Consider the following 27993-nt stretch of genomic DNA (forward strand, 5'->3'; position numbering starts at 1 on the left):
GAGGTGCAACTTCAACCGCAACCGATTAGTGAATTTTTTCCAAAAACCCTTAGCGGTTTTCTCCGATAGGACCTCTTGCAATGTCGAAATGCTTAAACACAATTGGATAATGGAGAGCGCCTTGTCATCCATTTCTCTCCACTTCTTATCCGTCATCGCATCAAACAACTTATCTCAACCAAAAATGGTCTCCTTGACACCTTGACTCGACAAAATAGCGGTCATTCGCACTTGCCACAATGCAAAACTCGTCTTCCCATCATACTTCTCAATATCATATTTACCCGACATATCCATTCAGATTCACCAACACCCAATCAATAAATTTTAAACCAAATCACCAAAACACCGCAGAACCAAACTATAAGAAATTCTAATTGAGAATGAAACTAGAATTACCTCAAAAACAATCTGTCTGTCTGCTGTTTGCGTGGTGTACAATAGAAAAATTCTAAATGGAAAAGTACCTCGATGCAGATGAAATGCCTCCCGAAATCGGGATTTCGGCGCCATGAAACCTCAGGTTTGGCGCCCTTGAGTTCGGTAAGTTTTGAACCCTATCTGCGGCGATGGCAACTGCAATTCCGGCCACGACGACGGCAATGACAACATTGTGTGACGATTCTGGCAACAACGACGTCCTGCTCGAGCTTCTGAGTCTCGAGACTCTGTTTCTCGACGACTCACTCTCTTCTGCCGGCAACAACGACGTCGTTGATTCCGCCCTAGCTGCTTCTCACAACAACGTATTTGGCAAGACCAAGCATCTTCCCCAGTCTGAAGCTCTGATACCAGTTTGTTAGGGTTTTTCTAGGTTGAGAAGAAGACGGAAGAGAGAACAGAGAGACGAGAGTGACGAGATTTTAAATTTTTTGATTATTCACTCACATTTAGAGTCTAGGGTTATACATAATATATAAATAGATACATGGCCCACTGGGCTCACACAACAATTTGGATCAAACATAACAGTATGAGTGGTTAGTCATGTCGTTTGGATTAACTAATGCACCTAGCACTTTCATACACTTAATGAACCATGTTTTGCATGTTTTCATTGGTAGATTCGTTGTTGTTTATCTTGATGATATTCTCATTTATAGCAAGAATTTGAATAATCCTGTATCACATTTGCAGTCCATTTTGGAGGTGCTTAGAAAGGAGATGTTATATGTTAACCTCACAAAGTGTACTTTCTGCACCGATAAGATTATTTTTCTAGGTTTTGTGGTGAGTGCTAAAGGTATTGAGGTTGATGAAGAGAAGATCAAAGCCATCCAAGAGTGGCCGACCCCCTCTAGTGTAGGTAATGTTCGAAGTTTTCATGGAATTGCTAGTTTTTACAGGAGCTTCGTGAAAGATTTTAACACTATCGCTGCACCGCTTACCGAAGTTATCAAGAAGAACGTTGCGTTCAAATGGGGAGAAGAGCAAGAGAAGGCGTTTCAGCTTCTTAAACATAAGCTTACTCACGCTCCTGTACTTGCTTTACCTAATTTTTCTACAACATTTGAAATTGAATGTGATACTTCTGGTGTAGGTATAGGCATTGTACTGATGCAGGAAGGGAATCCACTTGCGTACTTTAGCGAGAAGCTAAGCAAAGCTGCACTTAACTACCCCACTTATGACAAATAGTTGTGTGCCTTGATTCGAGCATTAGAGACATGGCAATACTTGTGGCCAAAGGAGTTTGTGATTCGTACGGATCATGAATCCTTGAAACATTTGAAAGGTCAACACAAACTGAACAGATATGCTCAATGGGTTGAGTTCTTTGAAACATTTTCTTATGTCATTCGGTATCTAAACAAGGTAAGGAAAATGTGGTTGCAGATGCACTTTCACGCAAGTATACCTTAATCTCTACTTTTGATGCTAAATTTCTTGGTTTTGAGCACAGTAAGGAACTTTATCATGATGACCACGTTTTTGGGGAAGTTTATAGTGCTTGTGAAAATTTTGTAGTGGGTAAATTCTATAGGCATGAGGGCTTCTTGTTTCGAGAGACTAAATTGTGTACCTAATTGTTCAATGAAAGATTTGTTAGTTCGAGAATCCTATAGTGGGGGTTTAATGGAACACTTTGGAGTCGCTAAGACCCTGGCTATTTTGCAAGAGCACTTCTATTGGCCACACATGAAACGGAATGTTGAGAGAATTTGTGGTAGATGTGTCACTTGTAGGCAAGTAAAATCGAAGGTTCAGCCACATGGTCTTTACCCCCCCCCCCCCCCCCCCCCCCCCCCCCCCTACCTATTCCCAGTGCACCTTTAATTGATATCTCGATGGACTTTGTTTTGGATTTACCTAGGAGTCGACGTGGGAGGGACTCAATCTTTGTGGTTGAAGATTGGTTTTCTAAGATGACTCATTTTATTCCTTGTTATAAAACTGTTGATGCTTCTCATGTTGCAGATTTGTTCTTTAGGGGGATTGTCAATTATGGTATGCCTAGGACAATCGTGTCAGATCGGGATGTTAAGTTATTGAGTTACTTTTGGAAGACATTACGGGAAAAACTAAGAACGAAACTTTTGTTTTCTACTACTTGTCATCCTCAAACCGATGGTCAAACAAAAGTAGTGAATAGGACTTTATCCACTTTGTTGAGGGCAGTCATTGGTAAGAACATTAAGACTTGAGTTTGCTTATAATCGTACCATCCATTGTACAACTAAGTGCTCACCATTTGAAACTGTTTATGGTTTTAATCCTTTAACTCCTTTAGATTTATCACCTTTACCTGTTTTTGAGTATGTGAATTTAGATGGTAAGAAGAAGGCAGAATTTGTGAAGCAACTCCATGAAAGGGTTCGGGTCAACATAGAGAAGAAAACCGAACAATAACTCAAGCAAGCTAACAAGGGACGTCACAAGCTAGTTTTTGAGGTCGGTGATTGGGTGTGGATACATATGAGGAAAGACAGATTTCCAGCACAAAGACGTTCTAAGTTGCGGCCCCGAGGAGACAAACCATTTCTAGTGCTAGAACGGATCAATGACAATGCCTACGGACTTGACTTACCTGGTGACTACAATGTTAGTGCTACATTTAATGTTACCGATTTAAGTCCTTATGATGTAGGTGACGATTTGAGGACAAATCCTTCTCAAGAAGAGTGGAATGATGAGGACATCGAGACTAAACAGAATACTCGTGAACCAATTCAAGTTCCAGTTGGTTCAGTGACGAGGGCACGAGCTAAAAGAGTCAAAGAAATGCTGAATAACTTAGTCCGGAGAGTCCTACAACAAGAAAAGAGTGTGGTCACTACGGAGGGGGAACAAAGGCTGGTTTTATTCATCAAAGTTGATCTGGAAGAGAGCCCAACAGCCATACACGTGCATTGAGGAAGGGCATGTGGTGAGAAGATCTCGTGGGACCCACAAGGATATCCACGAGTTGGTAATTTGTCCTAGAAGGGCATGTGGTTAGAAGATCTCAGAAGATCTCGTGGAATCCACAAGAATCTCTACGAATTGGCAACTTATCCTAGAGATCACGTTAGAATTAAATTAGGTTTCTACTTTGGCTAAGTTACTTAAGTTTTCCTTTAATTGAATGTAATTAGGGGAACGGATTCATTCCGTAGATTCTACCACGTCCTCCATTATAAATAGAGGACTTGTACACGGATTTAAAAACCTTTTGATTTAATTCATAATTGAGAGTTATTCTTCTTGAGTTCTTGACGGAATTTTTTGAACTTAACAGAGTTTTTTTTTTCCTATGGCGTTCATATGACTTATCAACGGATTTCCATCCCGTTTGTGGCGTCTTCACCATACCAAGGTTCTTGCTTTGCTAAGCAACAGGTCATGGTTTTCCATCAAACTTGAAAGGTCTTGGGGACAATTACTAGATTTGGTATTCGGTTTCGTTACAGGTTGACTTGGTTCGTATCACTTTTTCCTAGTGATCTGCTTGTTCCATGTTAACACGCCTTCTCTCTGATCAACCAGGACTTGTTTCTTTTGTATGTCCATAAATTCTACCATACTACTAACCAACTTCTGAAAACACAAACAAACTGGAAGAATGATAGCTTGTTTCCAATTGGATAATTGTTATAGAATTTGAATCTGTTGGCAGATTCATGAATCTCAAAACTGAGTTGAGAAAGAGCCTCAAAATACATTTCTGGAGAGAAGGGAAACTATGAACCTCAATGTTGTAGGTACCTCTTGAAGCTTAGACCTTTACTAGCTGATTTTGAAGTTGCTTATGTTTCTTTGTACTTATGCCTGAGAGGATGTTTGTGTCTAAGACAAGATGAATGTCAAACTAATATGGAGTGTAAGCTTAGTAAATAGACACACCTTAGGGGGGCTTAGTCAACTTGATGCAAGAGATGAACTTTAGCCACATTACTTAGTTGTCTCCTAACATCGTTAGTGGCGCACTAGCACCCGATTCATGTTGATGAATCAGATGAATCCAAAAATAACACCCACGGTTTAATTTCGGGTATCCAGATTTCGCAGTATATTGCGAATCATCCAAATGAAGTGAGTGGGATGCATCAAAACCTCGTCAAAAAAAAAATTTGGTCTCTCTCTTGCACTCTTTCCTCTCTCGGTTTCCTTCTTCTCTCGTCTCTTCTTCCTCCGAAATTTTTTTCCTCCCTCTTGGCCTCCATCACCCTTCTCCCTTCTCCCTCTTGGCCTCCCTTTCCCTTCTCCCTCTTGCTACGAACGTCCTCTTGACCTCCCTCTCTCTCTCGCACTTGCTCTCCCTCTTGGCCTCCCTCTCCCTTCTCCCTATTGTTACTCTCTTTTTCCCCAAAATACCTCTCGATTACATTCGATTTTCCCTATTTCGATTTCGATTTTCGACATTTTGGTGTCAATTTCTTCAATTCTACATCAATTCAACTTTGATTTCACCCTTTGGCTTCGATTTTCCCAAAATTTCAGAAGGTAAGCCTAAACCTTAATTTTTTTTCAATTAATTTAGCATTATATTTTATTTAATTTTAATTTTTTTGCGTAATTTTTATTGATTGTTGCATAATTGTGAGATTTAGGGTTAGGCTTTGTGATATTTATGATTCAATTTCGTCTTTATAGGGTTTAATTTTTGGATTAGGGTTTTGTGTATTTAGGGGTTGATTCAATGTATTTAAGGGTTTATGATTTTTTTTTTTTAAATAGGGCTCTTGGTTTTTAGGGTGATAGGGTTTAGGATTTAGGGTTTGGGGCTTTTAGGGTTTTTAAGGTCTAACGTTTAGGGTTTAGGGTTTTTTGAATTTTTTTTAGGGTTCTTAGTTTTTTGGGTGATAGGGTTTAGGGTTAAGGGTTTGGAGCTTTTAGGGGTTTAAGGTTAACAGAAGTTAGGGTTTTAGGATTTTTGGATCTTTTTAATTTTTTTAGGGCTCTCGGTTAGGGTTTAGGTTTTGGAGTGTTAGCCCAGTTCAAACAAGGTTGAATCGCCTACACAGGCGTCTATTTGCCAACGAAACCCAACCCCTATCACTGACGAGGTATAATTCGTTGCGACTGTAAAGTCATATGGGGCTCTACCAGGGGTGTTTGGTGATTTTGGACTTGATGTGTGTGTTTTTTCATTGTTTAGTGCATCTATAATGAAATTAGTTAGATTAATTTTGAAATATTTTGAAATGTTGTTGAAAATTTTTGAAGTATTTTGGAATGATTTTACCATGTGGTGAGGAGATTCGGGTGTTATAAATATCCAACAGACTACCATATTGATCCACATAATGTCTGCAACCACTACTATAAATGAATGCCATCAAATATAGTTTCATATCAAGAATTTAAGTTTTTTGAAAAGTTTGCTCATTTGTGTGTAGGTCTTCGAGGGTGAAAGGAGTCTCACCAAGGACTGTAGAGAGCTAGGAAGGTTTGATCTTCCTGGGATTCCTCCTTCTCCAAGGTCTGTCTCCTGTCTTATTAGCCAGTAGAGTTAATATCTTTCATTGAATGGAGAAGCATTTCTGAACGTTTGTTTTTCATCTGCGCAGGGGCACTCCTCAGATTGAAATCACATTCAAGGTTGATGCCAATGGTATCCTGAACGTGAAGGCAGAGGACAAGGGCACTGGCAAATCAGAGAAGATTACCATCACCAATGACAAGGACTGTCTGAGCCAGGAAGAGATCGTATGGTCCGCGGGCGAACGGTGAAGGAGAAGATTGATGCCAGAAACAGCTTGGAGACGTACGTCTACAACATGAAGTACCAGATCAATGACAAGGCCAAGCTGGCCGACAAGTTGGAATCTGAGGAGAAGTAGAAGATCGAAGCTGCCGTCAAGGAGACGCTGGAGTGGCTCGATGAGAACCAGACTACCAAGAGAAGCTGAAGGAGGTGGAAGCTGTTTGCAACCCAACCATCACGGCTGTCTATCAGAGATCAGGTGGTGCGGATTATCTTTACCAAATTTATTTTATGTTTTGACCAGGTCCAGATTCCCCCTACTATCAAAGATTCGCCAGCAACGCCGCCCTCGTTTGCCACACGAAACCATGGGTCCTTCCGCACGTCCACACGTGTGTTCTTTTATTGTCCCATTATAACAACAATTACGTGCCCGACCAAAAATAGAAGCACAAAAGGACAAGCGAATTGGGTAGTCCCAGATCTTCCTAACCTGGCCCCACCATTGACGGACAACCCCACCCGGACCCACCACCCATCTAACCCACTACGACCAAAGGATTAGTTTAGTCCAAGCAAACGATTACGAGACTTAATTAACTTATAATTAAGCCATTGCATGTGACATTGAATCCGGTGAACGCATGCTTTTGTCGTTTTCCACGCCTTTTATAATTTCGAAAACCCGGGCGGGCCAACCGGGCCTTTGACTTTTCAGCGATTTTTCCCGCAATTCCTTTCCACGCGGCCCCAATTATTAAATCGGGCTTTGTTGACTGCGTTCGTCATCTTTTTTTTTTTTTTTTTTGAAAAACTTTTAAAAGAATTTTAAATAGGCGACTAGTGAGTCGCGTCGCGACGAGGATCCCTGCCATTTGACTACGTGATGGGGACGTGAACCGGTTCCCGCGAGACGCGGTGTGAACCGTCAGATGAAACGGTAGGTTGCGTGCATTTGACACGTGGAGAGTCCGACAGATTTGGATCCCGAGTAATGAGAAGCGGACAAGATCCCCTGACGGGGTCGTTGAGCCGTATAGGCTATCCCACTCGTCACGTCTTTTGTGTAATGACATTATTACCCCTGTCTGCTTCATTTATGACGGAAATCCCCGTAACCTTTTTCTGCGGATCTTGTTGAATTTTTTTTTAATTCAGTTTTGTAGGATAAAAAATATTATAAAAATATATTCTCGAACTCATAAAAATATTTAAATATTTATTCTAATTTTTAATAATTTTTAATTTTTATATTTGAATTTTTTAAAACTGGTCAGAAGAAATTGTTTATAAAAATATAAATTTAATTAAATATTGAATTATTATTAAATAAAACTGCTCGTCCGGATTATTTTTGAAACTTAAGTGTTTTTTTTTTTTAAAAAGTCTTCGTAAATAAATGACGACGAACCACTGAATTAAAGTAGCTTTTTAAGGGGACAGGGGGTATTTACGGTCAAAGTGTCGGGCTTTTGCCAGCGCAACAGCCTCCACCTCATCATGAGTGCCAACGTGGCTCTGATATGGCAAAACCTCATAAACCTCTTTGCTGTTCTTTTCAGTTGTCAGAGTGGTACGAAGAAAGAAAGAAAAATAAAAGAAAACGCCGGCTCTTACAGTAGAGAGAGAAAGTAGAGAAGGAGAAGAAGCAGCAGCAGCAGCAGGAAAGTCTACTATCTACAGGAACTCCCGCCCTAAAGTCTAAAAGAAAAATTGAAAACAAAAGTTAAGAGAGAGAAAACAGAAAAAACTCAGATAAAGAAAGAAACGCTCTTTCTCTCTCTCTTTCTCTGGTTTGGTCGTCCCTCTGATGGAAGACTGATCTCTCCCTCTCAAATGAAAAAATGGGGAGCGGATTCTCCCGCCTCCTCTTGCCGTCCTGTCTCAAAGCCGCCCCTGAGGATACCGATCTGATATTTGCGTCGGGGCCGTTGGACGAAACCCTTGGCCACTCGTTCTGCTACGTTCGATCCTCCGCTCGCTTCCTCTCCCCGTCGCAGTCCGACCGCTTCTCCCCCTCCCACTCTGCTCGCTTCAAATCCATCTCCGGCGCATCCGTCTCCGCCAATACCTCCACCCCCAGGACTGTGCTGCAACCGGACCTTATTCACCAGAATGCCACTGACCCGCCTAATCTTTCCTCCACCAAACCCTTCGAGAGTACATCCTCTTTCGGCGTCATTCCTCTCCAGCCGCTTCCCCCAGGCGCCGACTCCGGCCCCCTCGATCGTGGGTTCTTCATGTCCGGGCCTATCGAGCGTGGCGCGGTCTCTGGTCCCCTAGATGGTGACTCCTCCGCCGGTGGCATCCCTTTCTCTGCTCCGCTCGGCGGGGCGTATGTGAAAAGCAAGAAGAAGAAGCGCTTCTCGCGGAAGTCCTTTAATCGGAGCTTTTCCGTGGTGCCCGTCCGTAATTTCGTCGGAGGGCGTAAAGACAACTCCGAGTTGAAAGGTAGAGGAGAGTTCGGGGAGAATGTTCAGTGGGCTCACGGCATGGCCGGGGAGGATCGTGTTCACGTCGTTGTGTCCGAAGATCAACGCTGGCTCTTCTTTGGAATCTACGACGGATTTAACGGACCCGACGCGCCGGAGTTCCTCATGGGTAATCTCTACCGCGCAGTCTTTAACGAACTGGATGGTCTCTTTTGGGACGAAACTAGCAAAGACTCTGCTACAGTTCTCGGCCAACAGGAGGATAAGGAAGGAATTCCGGAAGTTGTTGACGAGCAACCGGGAAATGAAGCTCAGTTATCAGGATGCGGCAAAGATTTGGTTAAGAAAGTGACATTTCAGTCCGATCAGGTGGATTTCAAAAGAGGTAAGAAACTTTGGGAACTTCTTGCTGAAGGGGATGAGGAGGACGACGGATTGGATCTCTCGGGTTCGAGTCGATATGCTTTCTCTATTAAATGTATAAACAAACCTCCCAAAAGGAGAACTCTTTCGTTTCCAAATCTGAAATACGGGTTTAACAGACCCAAAGAGCGGGATGACTGGGAGGTTAAGGAGAGACTAGGGCAGAGTTTTAGGAAGTATAAAGTGGGTCCAATTGATCACGACTCTGTGTTGAGAGCTCTGTCGCGTGCACTAGAAGCGACTGAGCTCGCATATCTGGAAATGACTGACAAGGTTCTTGATCGAAACCCGGAGTTGGCTTTGATGGGTTCTTGTTTGCTAGTTGTGTTGATGAAAGATGAAGATGTTTATATGATGAACGTGGGTGATAGTCGTGCTATAGTTGCACAATATCAACCCCAGGATTTGGATCCGAGTGCTCAGGTCACTAGAGATCAAAACGGTGGCTTTGAGGAAGAAGGCATTGTTGAAGCAATTGAAGCCCCTGATCAGATAATGAGGTTAAGTGCACTGCAACTGTCCACTGATCACAGCACCAGCATTGAAGAAGTAAGATAAAAAGTTCTAAAGATGAACAGTTTCAGTCCAATTCATGTTGAAATAGTGTTATGATGTTTTCAATTTTTTTCAGGAAGTCTTAAGAATTAAGGCAGAGCACCCAGATGACCCCCAGTGTATTTTAAATGATAGAGTTAAAGGACGTCTGAAAGTCACACGAGCCTTTGGAGCCGGATTTCTTAAACAGGTTTGATGTCCAGAATTCTAGTAACTCGTTTGTAAATGAACTGATGTGCAGTTTTATGAAGTCCTACAGCTGTTTGATCGAATGAGTGTTATCCTGAATAATTGACTTATCTAGACTTATTTGTTGATGCAGCCCAAGTGGAACAATGCATTGTTGGAAATGTTTCGGAACGAGTATATTGGTACGGCACCATATATATCATGCTCACCTTCTGTTTGTCACCATAAACTTGGTCCAACCGACCATTTTCTTGTTCTTTCTTCCGATGGGCTGTATCAGTACTTGACCAATCAAGAGGTAGTTTCTTTTGTTGAAAGTTTTATGGAGAAATTTCCTGATGGAGACCCTGCCCAGCATTTAATTGAGGAGCTCCTTTTCCGTGCTGCCAAGAAAGCTGGTAAAATGAAGTTCCTTTAAAAGTTATATCTTACTTTGTGCTCTATGCTTTCTTGCCCACTGTATTGCATATCCATCATAATATTTTCCTTTGCTCAATACCAAGATTGATGAAGTGAACACCGTCGGACTTGCCACTGCTATGGCATACTTTGTGAGTTCAAATGTGGTATATTTAATTGCAATGTGGAGAAGGAACACCAGCCATTGTTAGTTTGTAGATGCATTTCATAGGCTGCCTATATTCCTTCCACACAAAACATTTTTCTTTTTTTTTTTTTCTTTTTTTTTTTTTTTTTTTTTTGTGGAGACCAAGATAAAAACTATTGACTATCCAAAACCAAATGATACAACAGATTGGAGATGGCATTTAGCCGATCACGAAGTTGAACAAGGCTATGATGATGATGGAAAATGCAACAGGAGAAACCATCATAAGTTCCATTTATCTTGATAAGTCCACTAGTGTTAACAGTTAAGAGAACCTCCAAAGGCAGAACTAATATGTACTTGAAACATTGTACTCTTAACGATCCAACCTATATTCTACTCAAAAAAATTATTTGATACTTTTATTTGTCATTCCCCATTTTGCTTCAATCATTCTTGTTGTGGACCTTGGTGTGCTTCCCACAAGTTTTCGTCTGTTTCTTGCTTCATTTTGCCACTATTTGTTGCATCAAGTTCTTGAAATTTCATTCTACCTCTCAGTAGTTTTATTGAGCTCTTGCTTAGCAAAAATTTGACATTTCCGCTCCATGGTGACCAAAATTTGGGACAGATAAAATTACTCAAACATCACATTGAGTAAATATTTGCATCAAGAGAATCTTGCATTGGTTTTTTATGCATGGATTGGATGCCTCAAGCATGAGCATTTGTATTTGAATAAAGGAGCATTTGAAACATGTACATGATACATGTGGCTTTGGGGAGTGCAATGGAGGTTTTATCCAGACACTCCTGAGGAGAACTACTTGCTGAAGTGAGTGAGCAATTTGTTTCTAATTAATGTGTACAGTAATTAACCTATTATCCATCTATAACTTTATTAAATTATTGCAAAACAACTTAAGACTGTAAACATTGCATGAAATCAGAGATGAATATCGGCAAATTACTTTACATAAAGAAAAATAAAGGAAACATTGCATAAATTTTTAAATAATAAACGAAGAAAATATTTTTAACTCTTATCCAGGAGTTATTATAAGTCATTAGCACATTATAGACAAATATCTGAAAGTTATCCTCATTTAATTCTTGCTTTTTCAGGTATTAGCTGAAAGCAATCTAGAGCACTGAAAATTTTCCATAAGTTTGTAACATTGGAAAGTAGAAATCATTTGTTGCACTAGAATGGAGTAAAGCAGTGTTATAAAACCCAAACCAGTCGGCCAGGTCACACTTCTTCCTGTATACAAAAGTGAAGACAAGGGGAAGAAAATCCCCCCTAAATTTTTTTATTTTTTAAATGAATGTTGAAGTTGTAATGATGTCAACACCAGGTCAAGTTTTATAACATTGGAGTGAACTTTTGAGAGTGAAATCCTAGCTAGTCAATCCTGAAGCCTTCTTAACCTGGTGTGTGTTCAATAAACTGAACTTTTTGTGTTGCTGTAAAAATGATTGGTGTTCTACTACACAAGCTACTTCCTCTTATTTTTTTCAGTTATCCTACTGTTGATTAAAGAGAGTTATTGTATGGATTAAGCTACAAACTTTGAGGTGCAACGATTTAGATTTTTTTTGAATGATACAATTTAGAAATTTTTTATTTTCTTTATTGAATGCATTAGAAGTTTCAAATCAAAAATTATTTTCTCTGTTGTTCTTTTTCCTCAATCCTATTGAATCTTCTGTGATGAATCTTTCACACACAGGGATGGATTTCCATGAATTATTGGACATACCACAAGGAGACCGCAGAAAGTACCATGATGATGTTACAGTCATGGTCATCTCCCTCGAAGGAAGAATTTGGAAGTCATCTGGGAAATATTTGTGAACAAATGCAGGATCTTACCTTCACTGGATGCAAGTGACTCCAGCCCATTGATGCCGATCATTTCTCATGGGTCATACAAAATTCTTTCATTTCATTCCTCACTGATGGCAAACATCAATGGGAGCCTTTCAATGTAACAAATGCTTGGAGGACGTAGCACTAATTGTAGAGAGCAGTTATATAGATTGGTTCAGGATGAGAAACAATGTTTTGTTAGAAAAGAAAAGAAAAGAAAAAGAAAAAGAAATAGTGCAGATTTTGGCTTTTTTGGGGGGAGGTTTCACTTTTGTTAAGAGTTCATGAAAATGAAAGCTCTTCATAAGATTTAATTTTTCTTTATCTTTACCAATTACTTTTTCTTTTATCCCTTCAGATGAATGAGAACAGTTTCGTCACTTGAATGATAACAGTTACCGATCTTCAGTTGAAAGAATCTGTAACTTTACCTGAAATTTTTTATAGCGAAGTGTTATATAGAGGAGGCTCTTTTCAATGAGCCTTTGTGGATTTGATCTTTTCTCTGTTCTCACAGTTGCTGAATGTCAAAAAATGCATGATAAGGACGTCTAGGATTGAGGAAAGAATGAAAACTAGCAACTAAACAATTGCCTGAAATATAGTTTTCGGCAAAGCTTCTTCACTGAACAATGCTCAAGTTAACTGAGACACAATAACTGAAACTCACAGAAGCATGAACAGCTAATTTTGGAGCAGCAGGAAATTTTGGAGGCACATTACCTCAATCTACTTCCTCCCTTCATACAACTGAACCTCCCGATTGCACCCAAGAGAGCACATCTTCTTGTCTAGCTATGAAACAACCAGGCTCTTTTTCGTTTTTCTGAAATGGTGCAGCCAGATTCTTCAGATGTGCAGCAAAAGCATTTCCTAGCCCCTGTGAGTGTTTATGAGTCCCAGCCCCTGTGTAGATAAAAAATAATGGGGGTAACTCTTCTTTCCGATCAACTGCCTTTGAGAGAGTCCTCATCCACTCCTGGAAAGCAGTGAAAGCAGCACCCATGGAGAGTGACCTAAGATTCAAAGACCACTTCGTAGCATTCTTACAGTGCAAACCAGGGTATAGCCCGTAAACAGTCCCTAGATAAAGCAATTCATGAGCCCTCTCAGGCAAATTTTGTTTCTGACAAATATCAATCAAACAATTACAGAAAGGCCGTCGGACTTCTACTACAGCTGAGTTCAGTATCTTTCTAAACTGCTCTTTAACCAAATCAAAACTAACATCCTCTCTTCCAATCAGTCTGACAAAATTGACCAATGCAGGATTGGCCTTCTCAAGGCAATCAAGAACCTTTTCCATTTCTTCAGCCTCTTCACAGTAAGTTACACAGGAAAGCAAACACCCACAAAGTCGATCATCGACTTCAATTCCTTTCTTAATTACAATACCAAATACCCTTACAACTTCATCAATCCTTTTTCCTCTCCCCAGGCACTGAATCAGACAAGTTGAAGTCATTACATTAAGATGGACTTCACACTCCAGCATTTCAACGAAAAGCTCCATTGCTTTATCAACATTCCCACCACTTGCATATGTGTTCATCATTGCAGTGTAACTCCAACTGTCAGGCTGACAGATCTCTGACCTCTTCATCTCCCCAAAAAGCCTCTCTGCCTCTTCTTCCAAACCAAGATCAGCACACATACTTAACAGAGTATTGTACAGTATGAAATCCATTGGCCACTTATTCGACTGCATCCGTTCCCACAGAGACAATGCATCCCTACCCCACCTTGCCTTACCATAAATCTTGATCAGTGCAGTAAGAGTCTTCTCATTAGGTGTAACACCCGCTGCAACCATTTCTTCAAAGAGGCTCCTGGCTAAACCGGGTTTACCAGCCTTTCCCATTGCTTCCAGCAAAGTGTTGTACACTACCAAATTGGGCTGCACACCTACAGCTTTCATCTCTTGCAGAACGTACTGGATCCCATCGTAATCCCCTGCCTCACCAAACATCTTGCCCAACACAGAAAATGCAACAGCATCTGGAGTCCAACCACTCGCCCTTGCTCTTTCATACAAGCTTATAACCTCCTCCACCTTACCCAATTTGGAATATACATCCAGCACAACAGAGTAAGTCACCTCATCAGGCATTAAGCCTGTTTTGTACATGCTCTCAAACCACTCAAGAGCTTTGTCAAAGAGATTACACCTCTTGGCACAAGTGATAATAGTAGAATAAGTGATGTTATCAAGTGGAATACCTTTCTCCATCATCTCGTTTGCTAACTCTTCAATCAGTTGAAATTGCCTCCCCTGTCTTAAAGACTTCATTAAGACATTGTAAAATATTGTTTCCAAGGGAAAGAGATTCTTGGTCTTCAGCCACTTGAAAAACAAACAGGCTTTTTGCCACGCTTTCAGGGAATTGAGGATGAGCAAGGCGTCATCTCTTGTAGGAGAAGGTTCCGACTCATCCAGAGCGGCAAAAAAGGCGGACTCCGAGAGGTCAGCATTGCTAAGCTTCTGGGCAAAGTGTTTAAGGTTTCTGAGGTCCGGATTATAGGAATAGGGACTCTTTATGTGTCGACGGAGTGAGAGAACAGAGTGTTTGGGCCTGGAGGGGTTGACCCATGTGGATTTGGGTTTGGAACGAAGAGGGGGAGGCGGCTTTTTGGTGGTGTTGGATAGGAGAGTGAGAGACAGAGGCTGGAGTTGATCGGAGAGAGAAGGATTTAAAGAGTTCTGTAGGGGGTAGCGGGATGAGGACTCGGTGGAACTACACCGGATTGTGAATCTGGTGGCGGAGGCTCTGTTCCGCGAAGACACACGAGAGGTTTTAGAGTAGGATGAAGTGAGCTTAGGGTCTAGTGGCGGGGAGATGGTGGCCATCTCTGATATCTGTGCAGAGAGGAAGAAATGTACCATCAAAGAGGCTTCTGTTTAGGATTTGAACGTTCCATTTCAGCTCGTCGGCTGATTTAAACGTTGGAACAGTAAGATATTTGTTCTCACAGAGACTGTGAGGGCTACAGCACGCTCAACGACCCCCGAAGTGAAGATAAGATTTTCAGTTCAGGAATGGTATCTTTCGGCTTTCCATCATTGTACCGGTTCGTTACGTTCTGGATCGGCGGTACGGTCCGCGTGTCGGATTTCCGTTATAGTGACTAATCATACAAGGGAGTTCCGATTGGGAAACAAAACAGAAGAAAAAGGGTTGTGACTCCTCGGTTCGACTCGTTATATATCGAGCTCGAGCCGAACTTGAACTCAGAAATGGACTCGTTTAGGTTAACGAGCCAAGCTCGAGCAGAGCCAGGTTCAGCTCATCGGCTCGCGAGCTGACTCGTTAATCTCTCTCCCGAAAACTTTTTTTCGGCCTCTTTCCCGCCCTCGCTGTCTTCTCTCCCGAATTTTTTTTTTCGGTCTTTCTCTCGCCCTCGCTCTCTTCGTCTCCTCCTTCCCTTCTCTCTTCTTCCTCCGAAATTCCCTCTCACGGTCTCCATCTCCCTTCTCCCTCTCGCCGCCGGTGCCCCTTTCGTCGCCGCCGGTCCTAATCCTTCCCCCCGCTCATCGCCTTCTTTGCCTCTCATCGTTGTCGCCGTCGACTCCGGTAGCGTCACCCTCTCCCATCGTCGTCACCCCCCTACCACCGCTTGCCGCTGTCGTCAAATCAGCCGGCCATCGCTCTCGCCGGAACAGGAACCCCCGGATACCTAAAGTTCAGAGACCTAAGTTGAGGGAGGGGGGGGGGGTCCCCCCTCAACACTCCGTCCTGCACGGCGTGTGAACTCGCACGTGTGGTTTTTATAAAAAAAAAAAAAAAAAAAAAACTTGCAAATCTTATTCTCAGCCTGTTTTTCCTTTGGAAGTAAAAATATAGTGTGTTAAAGTTAGCATTTGATCAAATTTTCCAGTTTATTTTTTTATTTTTTTATTTTTTATAATTAATCATATACACAGTTAATTGGCTCACGTAATTATTGTATTAATATATAATAAATTGCAATCATTAAAGAATAAAATATCTAATTTATTTAATTAATATATTAATTTGTTTTAATTATACATTAAATTACTTATTTGTGTTGTAATCATGTTTGTTTTACCTAATTTGGGGTTTAAATATGATGTTTTAATTAAGTATACTATTATAAGTTACTCATTTTCTTGTTTTTTATATTTTTCTTATTTTGGGGCACTAACACTAGAAACTATTTTCCAATGTATATGAACTCGTCCACACTAACACCAAGTTTGAAATTGAATTTCATGTAGAAGAATTAAATGAATTTGAAGCAAGAGATGAAGATAAACTTCAAATTTTAAGTTTGTTGACTAACCCCCCTTATAATTCTCATATCCACAGTAGCTTCAGAATCATTATTTAGTGCTGGTGGTAGAGTAATAGACTCGTATCGTTCTTCCTTGGTACCAAATACATTTCAAACTTTGATGGTTGGGTTCGAACTCTTTACGGTATAAAGAAAAATCAAAAGGTGAATTTCTTTGATTAATTATTTATTACGATATTTTTTAGTTTTATTAATTAAAATTTGTTTTATGATTACAGCCTGAGAAGAAGAGTGTAGAGATAATGCTACCACCTACATGATTTTTCATGTTTTTCTCATTATGGTAATTTTAATATTTTTAACGACATTAAGTAACTACTAGTGGAAGAGTATTTTTTTATCTGACAATAACTAATTTTATTCTTTTGTTTTTGTCATAGGTGGAGACTTTGCTCAAACAAAGACGTATATTATTTTCTAGCATAAAGAGAAATAACTATAGTTTTTAAATTTATAATAGATTTATAGTTTTTATTTGGGTGATTGTAAATTGATAGTGATATTTCATTTAATTTTGTTGTGTTTGATTATAGTATGGAATTTATTTATAATATTATGCAGTGTATGGAGTGTTTAGACTATTTTATGGAATGTATAAACAATTTATTGGAGTGTTTATGGAATGTATAAACAATTTTATAGAGTATTTATGTATGTTGATTATGCCCAATTTTAAATAGAGGTCATGTCGAATTTTATACAGGTATTATATATATATAGATTATGCTTAATTTTAAGTAGAAGTTATGCCCAATCTTATACATGTATTATATATATAGGTTATACCCAATTTTATGTAAAATGTATGTATAATTTTATATATATTTTATTTGGTATATATTTTTTGAAAAGTTTTAAATGTATGTTGAGGCTCGAGTTCGGCTCGAAGCTCGACTCGAACTCGGTGGGCTCGAGTTCGATAACAATTTTAGGCTCGAGATGAGGCTCGGCTCGAAGCTCAGCTCGATGTCACCCCTGCTCATATCCTAAAAAATAAGTGGGCTAAGTTGGGTTGACCCGACCCGAGTTAACCTGGACCTGCTTGACTCTGTGCGAGTTGGTTCAAGTTAACTCGGAATTCTAGCGCGGAAGCAGTAAGCTCAGGTCTCTGGTTTTGTACGGCTCAAATTGGATCGGACCGGCCTCGCTCAGAACCAGCGAGCCGATTAAATGTTTCCTAACTCAGGGAAACATTTAATTCTTCAACAGTATCTTCTCCACGGCACCGCACAGAACCCAGAGTGTAATCGGCAGCGGGAACAGAGAACAACAAAAATCCAGTAACAGTCTCTTCTTCCCCAAAGAGCGCTGGTTTCCGAACAGCACGACGACGAACCAGTAAGATCAAACTCCTATTGTCGACACCTCAGAAGAGATTCAAAAACACTGGAAGTGTCGTCTTCTTCTACAAAGGCAATGGGACTGTGATTCTCGGCAAAGATAGCTCAGTAACGATCCAGTAGAGGCAAAAATAAGGCAGTGAACGAACAGTTGTTCCAACCACAGCCTGCTGTCGTCGTCCCCGCTTCCGAACAGAGCGGGACAGCGATGAACCACAGCAGAACGTAATCTCAACAGAAACAGAACGGTAGGTGGCAGTTAGCTTGAGGGATCAGTGGTCGTCATCTTCGACCTCCACAAGCAGAAACAAAGTTGTCGATGAAGAGATACAGTGTCGTCTTCTTCATCCCCAATGGGGCCGAACAGGTCGGGACAACAACTTCCCGAAACGGCAACCACGGTTGGAAACTTTTCGAGAGAAACTTGACATAATGGAATGGAATGGCAGAGGAGTTTTTCGGAAACCAGCAGCAAAATCAAGATCAAGATCAAAATTCCGAATGCCAAACGAAGCAGAGAACCGACGGCTCCTTCTTCCCCACGGTGCCGAACAGCTCGGGATAGAGCGATAATAGAGTTATCTTCCGGATTAACAACAACACAAAACCTTCCAAGCCAGAGACTGCTGAGTTCTCGAGTCTCTGTAATTGGCAAACCAGTAACAAGCAACGATGAACCAATATTAACGCTGAATTGTTTTCTGGATTCTAACTCGTGCCACAGCTTCCAAATCATGTGATAAAGATTCCGACTCGTGTCGTGCCACCTCACATGATCATGGTGGGTCCATATCTTATGGGATTAGGCCAATCTTTCAACACTCTTGGATATGTGGGTCTTCCTTGCTGGTGTGAGCTTAGGCCCATCTTCTAACATGTCTAAATGAAATAAAATTAATTAATAAACCATGTAGGAGAGTATAGTCTATCACAATTCAGGGGATTGAAATAAATTCAATTTTTCTAGGCATGATTATAATTGTCACTTATAAACACTATGTTTTAATTATTTATATTATCCACATATTAGTTACATGCAATTTAGGTATCAATAGCTAGCAATTCTATATTTAACTTTGAGCAAAAGAATCAAAATAAGTACTTGTGTAATAATTTTTTAGTAATTAAATAAGAATATTAAAGAATAAAATAAAAAATAAATAACTAAAAAAAAAGGAGGCAGACCATACATCAAGATGTAGAATTTCACTTTCCTCATTTGATGATGAAAAAATAAGATAATTTACTTTCTCTAAGGGAAGTGAATTCCACCCGAATATATCGTGTCCAGTCATCAAAATTAGATTAATTTATCTGGGTATTTAACTTTTCAATCTATCTTTCCAAGTGGAGGGTCCTACTATTTATTTTTAATTTTTTTTACCTATTATTTTAAAATATCCCATGAAATCCTGACTTTTTTGGAAAGGAAATAAGGGACCCCACTAGTTAATTTTCCAAGGATAATGACATTTTTTTACTCCCTTAATTAATCATACCTAGATTCAAAGAACACAAGACAACATTATTACAAATGTGACCTCAATTAGGATTTGTCACTTCCAATTGAATTCCCCTTTTAACCCAACCTTTGTCCACCCTATCCTACGGAGAGAGAGAGAGAGAGACGCCGTCGTGGTGGGTTGCCGGCTACGGGTGGCCCTACATGACGCCAAGGGACTCCGGCGACGGAGACATGGTCCTGACAAACAAACAAGACGGACCCACTCGTGGATTTTCGTTCCAAATTGGAAAGCTTTGCTTGCACTATCAAGATGCAGAGTATAGGCCGCGGAATGTGAGAGACTAAAGATTCAAATCTGGAAATTTCTGGTTCCTGTTGATTAGTTTTGATTAGTGGGAGAAACAGTATGCCGACGGAAGAAAGAGTATCATGATCTGGTTTTCCTGAACTCGGATTGCAAAACCAGATGCTTGAGATGACAGGAAAATGCTCTCTTGGGAGCTTCCAGTCAACTGGTTCGACTGGGTGAAAATGGAGCTTCCATTGATAAAGAACTCGAGAACTGTACAGGGTTGCCCGCCCTTTGGCTTTAGGACTTGGACCACCTGCATCATGGGAGATAATACTCTCTCTATTGTTACCAAATGTGAACACAATCCCAGAATTGAAAAAGTTGATCTTCGTTCCACACAACCAGAAATTTCCATTCAAATACTCCTCGACACCGTTTCTGTTTTTTAATACAGCACCGTGCATCAGGTCTTGAATCTCAGAGCTCAGACTGTCTTCAGTCTCCCCTACCCATGTTACGTCACAAAAATTTCTTTGAATCAAACTGACGACTTTTTACCGCTTTCCTACTGAACTCATCTTCTCATCTCTTCTTTTAAGGCTACGCTGTCTGCTTGTCTGTAGAAACCTTGTTCGTCACTGCAACTGTACTCGTCTCCACTGGAAAGTTCCGCGTAGAAGACGAGTCATTTGAACACTTTTTCCGAAGCCGTCATGGTTAAATCTTAAACTAATGATCCCAAAAGATCCTTCTAATCCGCTTATCAGTTATCTTCCCCTCCCCCCCTTTTTTTCTGACGTAAAGAAGCCCGCTCCAGGACGGCTTTCAGACAACGACATCCATTTCACGTCAGAAAGGAAACGGAAACACAGAACAGGAAGAAAGGTTTCTGATTCACTAACGCTAAAGACACCAGACCTAGTACATGAGTACGCCTTGACTACCTACGTATCCACAAGCTTATATAGTAGATGCATCCATGGCGTGTTGCACGAATGTGACTGTGGAATGAAGTTGGAAGATGGAGGAAATTATGGGTGTGGGAGACAACAGATTGCAGCTTCCACTGATCATTGGAGGGGTCTCTGAGTGGAAAACGAAAATGGTCCCAAAATAATGTAAACCGTGAGCTTGATGAAGTGAGAGGGAAAAGGAAGAAAAGTGCCAAAAAGAACCGGAGAGAGGAAAGAGGGATAACATCGATGATAATATTGACAGGCACCATGGACAAAGGAGCCGAAAGGATGAGGCCACCAGCGACAAAGATAAGGGTCTCCAAATCCCTCAGAAAACACCTTCCTGTTTCCTTCTTATTATAGAAATTCACGCCCTTCTGGACCTTCTTTTCCTTAGATTCACTTCACAGTTCATACTCACAGTCTCTCCCAGAAAATTTTGAACTGCCATTTTTTTTTTTCCTTTGATATGTCACTTCCTTTCTCAGTACCAAATGGAGTTGCTTTCAAGATTTGCTTGCTGCACTCTGAATAGGAGTTCATTAATGGCGTCTTAAGATTAAGATTTGTTGAAACTGGAAGCTGTTCTATACTATGTTAAGTGAAATATATAATGTGAAAGGCCTTTAATTACTTATCTATAGAACTCTGTGATTCAAATTTCTCATCTACATTTATTTATTTACTAACTAATTTATTTTAAAAATTATTATCTACTTAAGTAAATGAGAAATATTAGTGATTTACTTGCTCTTTAAGGTGTGTTCTTCGATACCAATTAGGGAAAAGTCGAGCAAAGCGATAGAATAATTTATTAAATACGATTAACGCCTCTACCTTTTGACCCAGATACACCTCAATGTCGAATAAAAATCCTTCACCAAATGTGAGATATATATTTTAAATTAATAAAAATAAGTAAATTTTTATTTAAAAAAATATGACTTGTATTTTTAAATTTTTTGTCCAATAACTACTTTACTAAAGTATAAAATTATTTATAAAATCATATTATAGACATCATATTCTAACACCCACAATTGAATTTTTTTATTATTTTGAGAAAAATAAGTAAATAAAAAATCTTGAATTTTTTTATTTAAAAAAAAAAACTATGGAAAGAAATGGAGGTAGTGGCATAAGCTGTTATTATGAGGATTGTCAAGGGTATAAAATAACTTCTTGATTTGTCCTACTCAAGATGACGTGGACGATACTTGGGCCGATGAAGGGAGAGTAAGAAAGGCAGGAGACCCCACTAACAGTCAATTAATTATTTGGCGGGAAATCTACACTCGAGTGTGAAACGGCCAAAAATCGGGGGTCCCACGCGTTTGAAAGTTTGGATCGATCCACATAGTCATCTCTACCTTTCGGTGTTTGTAGTGGCTTCACTGCAAATCCCTATATAAAGCCACCTATCTCCTGCCCGATTCTACTCCACTCTCTTCGTCTCGCACTTGTGTAATAACACATATCTTTTTTCCTATTCACACGTTCAAGTTTCAGATTTTTAACCACTCTTGAACCGGCTACTGGGTACTTTTAATTAATTCTTTTTTTTTTTTTTTGGAAGAATAGAGCATTGTTGTTTCCGGTTTAGTGTAGATTGAGAAGTTTTTTTTTCCTGGGTGTTTGCAGGAGTTTTAGTTCAGGACCTCTGGTTGTCCATATTTAGTGTATTTCTGTTTTGATGGTGTTTATTGGATTTGGGTTGGTGGAGCCTCCCGTTTGTTAGTGTTTGATTCGGGAAAGAATGATTCTGTTGTTCAACGGCTGCATTCTCTGGAAGTTTTGTTATGTTTTCGAGAAAGTTTGCATTGCTAAAAGCTTTTATTTTTGGATTTTCCAAATTGTCAATAGGTACAGCTTTGGCACTTAGTTGCGTATTAGCTGTTCGTGTTTTGGTCTTTTCCAGATTTGTTCTTACTCTATTGCAGAAGTTGCATTTTTCAATTTGGACTATAGTTTTAGAAGTGGAGTACTCATGGCTGGAACGTCTCTTCCTCCTGGGTTTCGGTTTCATCCTACAGATGAGGAATTGGTGGGTTACTACTTGAAGAAGAAAATAGATGGAATTAAGATTGAGCTTGAAGTTATTCCAGTGGTTGATTTATATAAGTTTGATCCATGGGAGTTACCAGGTATCTATTCTTCTGACCATCAAATATTATTATTTACTAGTACTTAGCTTTCAGGATTTTAGATATCAATGCAAAAAATATAAGCAACAAACTTTGGTGTTCAAAATTTTACATATTTATTGCATTTGATTAGCTACCTTTTTCATGAATTGAATGCTAACTTAAGTGGAATGTGATACTACCATAGAGAAAAATGATGCGCAATTCTGACACAATGACTAGAACAAACCAAACTACTCTTACTAGTAATTTTTGTCTAAAAGTATGAAGTGCCAATCATCTCCATGCTGAAAGATTGGACCAAGTTGGACTGCTTATGAAGTCAAATGGGGAAAGTATTATGTTTATTCTTCTGAGTAAGGTGAAAAAGAGAATATGGTCTTCATCAAGCATCCTGTTTTTTTTTAAGCATGAAAACCAGCTGACCACCTCTTTTTTTTTTCTTTTTTTTTCGGAAGGAAGAAGTGGGTGCCATATCCCAGTGACATTTGACATTATTTTGGTTACTAGACTTGTTCTAAGGAGCTTTCTGCATCAACCTTATTTCTCTTGCGTGAAACTTGTAAAGTTGAAATTTTATTAACCTAGATGCCCGCTATTATCGGGGAATAATTAAGTGTGAATCATAAATGTTTTTTTTAATGCAGACAAGTCATTTCTTCCCCGAAGAGATATGGAATGGTTCTTCTTCTGTCCTCGTGATAGGAAGTATCCAAATGGATCCCGTACAAATAGAGCCACTGGAGCTGGCTACTGGAAAGCAACTGGGAAGGACAAAAAAATCATCTGTCAGTCTTCTGTCACAGGATTAAGGAAGACCCTTGTATTCTATTGTGGAAGAGCTCCAGCAGGAGATCGGACAGATTGGGTCATGCACGAATACCGTCTTTGTGACCAAGAGCTCCCTCAAGGGTCTTGCAGTTTCCAGGTAAAGTAATTTCTTATTATGGATTTTCTTTTTAATTATAACTATTCGTTAATAGCACCGCCTTAGGTAGAGAAAGTCCTAAAGTTTGTTTAGTAGAATAATGCTATTGTCCGAATGTTATTCTTCAGGGAGCCTTTGCCTTATGTCGTGTTGTCAAGAGAAATGAACAAGGACAAAGATTAGGTGACCTTCAAGGAGAGCTCAAGACTAAGAAGGCTTTTTCTCCCTCTTCCAAGGTCCAACACACGCCAAGCATGCTTTCAAAGAGGATCTTGCAAATCTCTGAAGAAAACCCTTCTCCATTTTCTAACATATCGGATGGAAGTTACACTTCAAGCCCCAGTGGGTCTCCATCCAAGATTGGAAGAGAGATGGAACCAGTCCCAACTCCAACACAGCTTGACAAAGCAAATCTTATAGTACCTCACAATCTAATTTTAGATACTTCCAAGGTATCAAACATCCATCAATTGATTGTCTAAAATAAAAAGAAGTGAGATATGAACAAAAAATCATCTTTTTGTAAATATTATTTGTTTGACTGCATGCAGGTCTTTATGGACAAAGGGCGTGTCAGTTCTGATTACGTGGCTGTCAGTGATTTGAATAACCCATCAAGAACATGGGAACCGTGTCCTTATCCCACAAACTCTGCTTACTCTTCCTGCACAAACTTTTGTCAGGATCTTCAAGTGGCAAGTGGTCTTGCCCAGTCAGGTCCTTTGTCACCTTACCAATCTGTACACTGCTTTGGAATGGCGACTGATGAGAGAACAGCATTTTCAAGCCTTGAATGGGCAGAATCTCCTTATGTGCACCCAATGACTGATGGTGTGATATGGGATCCTCTTTCTAAATCATGCATGAACTTCCACAGTAACCATTACTGATTAAAGTCATTTTCTCTAAGTGCAGATTTTGAAGCTTTAAATTCAACTCCAATTTGCAGACAATCAAGTGGCGATGGGATATTTGGGGACATATCCAATTTATGGTCACCAGATGACAACTTAATGATCGTGATCTGATTTGTTTATTCTGGTTGGAGGGGTTTCTCTTTGGCATCTGAATACCTTGAATCTGAATCCATCTCTGAGACAGCAGATATTAAAGATTGTTCTTGGAGAAAACGACCATGAAGTAACTCATGAACCAAAAAGTAATGGTAAAAGTAGCATTAATAATAATAAGAATAACAGTATTACTCATGACTGAGTTTACTTATTAGTTTCATACTAAGAAAAAACTCCATCTCCTTTCTTTTTTAGTGACTGGAGTCTGCTAGAAGTTGTTGTTTTGGCCTAGTTCTGGGTGATTCTCCATGTAATAGGCATTGCCCGAGCCTACTATGGGAACTGTGTTATTGTAATGAATTTCACTTTACTAGATATTTTTGTGTGTCTATTCTCTGTCTTCCCACAGTGAAATGTGAAGCTTTGTTGCTTTGCAACCCATAGTCAACAGTACATAGTGAGAATGTTGCTGGATCCTGAAGTTAAAATGACAAATTTCTGGGCATTAGAGTCAAATTTCAGAGCTCCATCTTGACATGATTGAAGATTGATTCCTCCTATTGTGTTTTCAAGTTATTAATTCAGGATTTCTTCTAGAGACAAAAAGACTTGTGTTTTAACGCGGAATCAATGAGCAAGAGATTGCATTAAAACTTCTTCCCGCCCCATATTGTGACAACAACAACCTCAATTGCTGAAAACACCTGAATCTGGCACCAATTCCTTTTAGGAATACCACATTCATAACAATTCCTTTTGTACTATTAGATATGTTGTGTGTATCTATTCTTTGCCTCTAACTGTGAGATGTGAAGCTCTGTTGCTTTGCACTCCATGATCAGTGGTGTATAGAGATCATGTGGCTGGATCCTGCAGTTGAAAGAACAGTGATTCTAGGGTTCAGAGTAAAATTTTAGAGCTTTAACTGTAATTCGAGGAGCTTGATATTCCTCCTGTTGTGTTTTCAAGTTATTTAGGACTTGTTCCACAGATATATGTTGCCTTGCTTTTCAATAGGAATCAGCAAGCGAGAAATCCGCACTAGACCTCTTCATGCCCCATATTTTGACAACAACGACCTCAATTGCTGATAACACCTGCATTTGGCACCAATTCCTTTTATGGGTAACACATTCATAACAAAACATGTATCTTCCTTTTTGTTGTTGTGAGGGAGAGGGGGGTGGTGGCGGTTGTTGAAAAACAATAATAGGGCCATTTTTGTCATTTTACGTTATTGTTATTTATATTTTCTTTATGTAGTCTTGCTCTACATGTCAAATTATGTCTATGGACCAAATCTCATGTAAAGAGGACACATAGAATAGGAGATATAGAGAATTAGGATTAGGGTTTTCACTTAAAGTAAGGGCAATATTGTAAATTATACTGAACCTTGATTATAAATAGAGGTTGGGGGATGTGCAGGTCCCCCAACTCAGTCACTTTCTCAATTTTCTCTTATCTACTTTCTCTCCCTCTCATTCTCTCTCTTCAATCTTCTTTCTTCTCAAAATTTTCATGGTATGAAAGTTATAGATTGTATTTGGAAAAGGTTTTTGAATGTTTATCTTCTCTTTGAAGTAAACATTTACAAAAAGGAAAAATATATTTTAGTTTTTCGGCTACTTGTTATTAAAAATCAATTTTTTTTCTTTTTTTTATCTTTGCCATAACCTTAGAGTTACTAGTTTTACTGTTCTAAGAACAAATTATGTTCTAAACTGCCAAAAGAGGTTTTTTTATGTTGATCTAGAGGTGTGCGTCAAAGTTCCAAAACTTTGACTGCTGATGTCGTCTGCACACTATCTTTTGAATTTGATCCCCTTGTTGGTTTTTTGGGATTTTTTTATTTGCTCACATCATACATCTGATTTTACGTTGTGGGGCCCACTTGAGTTGGTTGATTTGGAAATTTTTTGGAAGGTTTATTTGAGCTGTTTGGTATTCTTATATATCTTATATGGCTGATTCCAATGAGATTTACACTCCAACAAAGGAAATCATATAATCTGGATGGTAAATATATTATTAGTACCACCTTTGAAAAGTTGAATATTGATAATTACCTTATTTGGTCTAGATCTATTAGAATGTACTTGAATGACTAGAAAAAGTTAAAATTTATTAGAGATGACCCTCCTGTTCCTCAGGATGATGATTGGGTGGCTGAAGACAGTCAAGTGATGACTTGGCTTGTTAATAGCAAGAAATCTAATACTAGGAGCTAATTATGAATTTTGAAACTGCCAAGGCTATGTGGCTATCTTTGGAAGTTCTTAATGGACAAGAGAGCAATATTTCTAGGGTTTATGAATTTATTAGAGATGACCCTCCTGTTCCTCAGGATGATGATTGGGTGGTTGAAGATAGTCAAGTGATGACTTGGCTTGTTAATAGCAAAAAATCTAATACTAGGAGCTAATTATGAATTTTGAAATTGCCAAGGTTATGTGGCTATCTTTGGAAGCTCTTAATGGACAAGAGAGTAATATTTCTAGGGTTTATGAATTTATTAGAGATGACCCTCCTGTTCCTCAAGATGATGATTGGGTGGCTGAAGACAATCAAGTGATGACTTGGCTTGTTAATAGCAAGAAATCTAATACTAGGAGCTAATTATGAATTTTGAAACTGCCAAGGCTATGTGGCTATCTTTGGAAGCTCTTAATGGACAAGAGAGCAATATTTCTAGGGTTTATGAATTATATATATATATATATATATATATATATAGATAAATAGATAGTTTTTGTTTTTTGGCTTAAAAAGGGGTAACAAAACTATGACAGATTATTATAGTTCTTTTCTGAGTATCTGGTAGGAAATTAATGTATTTTATCCTTCTACTACGGATGAAAGGGAACTCCAAAAACAACAGAGTCAACTTCTTATGGCAAAATTTCTAGATGGATTTGGTCTTGAATTTGATCGCACAAAGTCATAAATTTTGGCCTTGGATAAAATACCTAACCTCTCTACTAATTTTAATAGGATATAGAGAGCTAAAAAGACTATTGTGCCTAGAGCTGGAAAAGATACTAAAGTGGGTGAAGCTACTATCCTTAATACATTAGTTACAAAATCAAATTCTATTGATACATCTAGGGGACGCACAAGTACTAGTAGAGGCAGACGATGAGGATGAGGAGTTGGTAAATCTAAGCGTGAGTGTGTTCAGTGTGGACGCACTAATCATTACTCAGATAGATGTTGGATAAAATTTGAAGCCTATGTGGGTAAATGATATTACACATGAAGGTGCATCACTAGGGTTTGAAACTATAATCTCACCTAGTGCTCCAAATGAATTACAGAAATTGATGTAGCCGCAACAACAAATCTCACAGAAGCAACAACGTATCTCGCAACGTATGACACAACTATCTATTTCC

The 27993-nt window shown here is 39.3% G+C and overlaps 3 protein-coding genes and 1 pseudogene across 4 annotated transcripts; 3 read left to right on the forward strand and 1 right to left on the reverse strand.

The window, feature by feature from the left end:
- Positions 1-5514: 5514 nt before the first annotated feature.
- Positions 5515-6427, forward strand: LOC137934333 (luminal-binding protein 2-like; annotated as a pseudogene).
- A 1507-nt stretch (positions 6428-7934) lies between these two features.
- On the forward strand, positions 7935-12540 carry LOC137933959 (protein phosphatase 2C 29-like). The gene is made up of 4 exons (XM_068778103.1): positions 7935-9531; positions 9614-9727; positions 9860-10124; positions 12007-12540. The coding sequence occupies exons 1-4, from the start codon at positions 7972-7974 to the stop codon at positions 12129-12131; spliced, it is 2064 nt and encodes a 687-aa protein (XP_068634204.1). The 5' UTR covers positions 7935-7971; the 3' UTR covers positions 12132-12540.
- A 131-nt stretch (positions 12541-12671) lies between these two features.
- Positions 12672-15049, reverse strand: LOC137934572 (pentatricopeptide repeat-containing protein At5g46580, chloroplastic-like). Its single transcript, XM_068778996.1, has one exon. It carries the CDS (start codon positions 15028-15030, stop codon positions 12889-12891), a length of 2142 nt encoding a protein of 713 aa, XP_068635097.1. The 5' UTR covers positions 15031-15049; the 3' UTR covers positions 12672-12888.
- A 6974-nt stretch (positions 15050-22023) lies between these two features.
- Positions 22024-24945, forward strand: LOC137935088 (NAC domain-containing protein 96-like). Of its 2 annotated transcripts, none has more exons than XM_068779742.1 (6): positions 22024-22052; positions 22155-22657; positions 23305-23585; positions 23714-24037; positions 24137-24416; positions 24501-24945. In XM_068779742.1, exons 2-6 carry the CDS (start codon positions 22501-22503, stop codon positions 24611-24613), a joined length of 1155 nt encoding a protein of 384 aa, XP_068635843.1. In that variant the 5' UTR covers positions 22024-22052; positions 22155-22500; the 3' UTR covers positions 24614-24945. The 2 variants fall into 2 exon arrangements, with proteins under 2 accessions (XP_068635843.1, XP_068635844.1); XM_068779743.1 differs by lacking the exon at positions 22024-22052 and having other exon boundaries at positions 22326-22376; positions 22454-22657.
- The last annotated feature ends 3048 nt before the right edge of the window (positions 24946-27993 follow it).

This window comes from Aristolochia californica, unplaced genomic scaffold (assembly GCF_029961685.1).
Source record: "Aristolochia californica isolate CCGP_79_NKW_82.1479 unplaced genomic scaffold, dmAriCali1.0.hap1 SCAF_6, whole genome shotgun sequence".
NCBI classification, from domain to species: domain Eukaryota; kingdom Viridiplantae; phylum Streptophyta; class Magnoliopsida; order Piperales; family Aristolochiaceae; genus Aristolochia; species Aristolochia californica.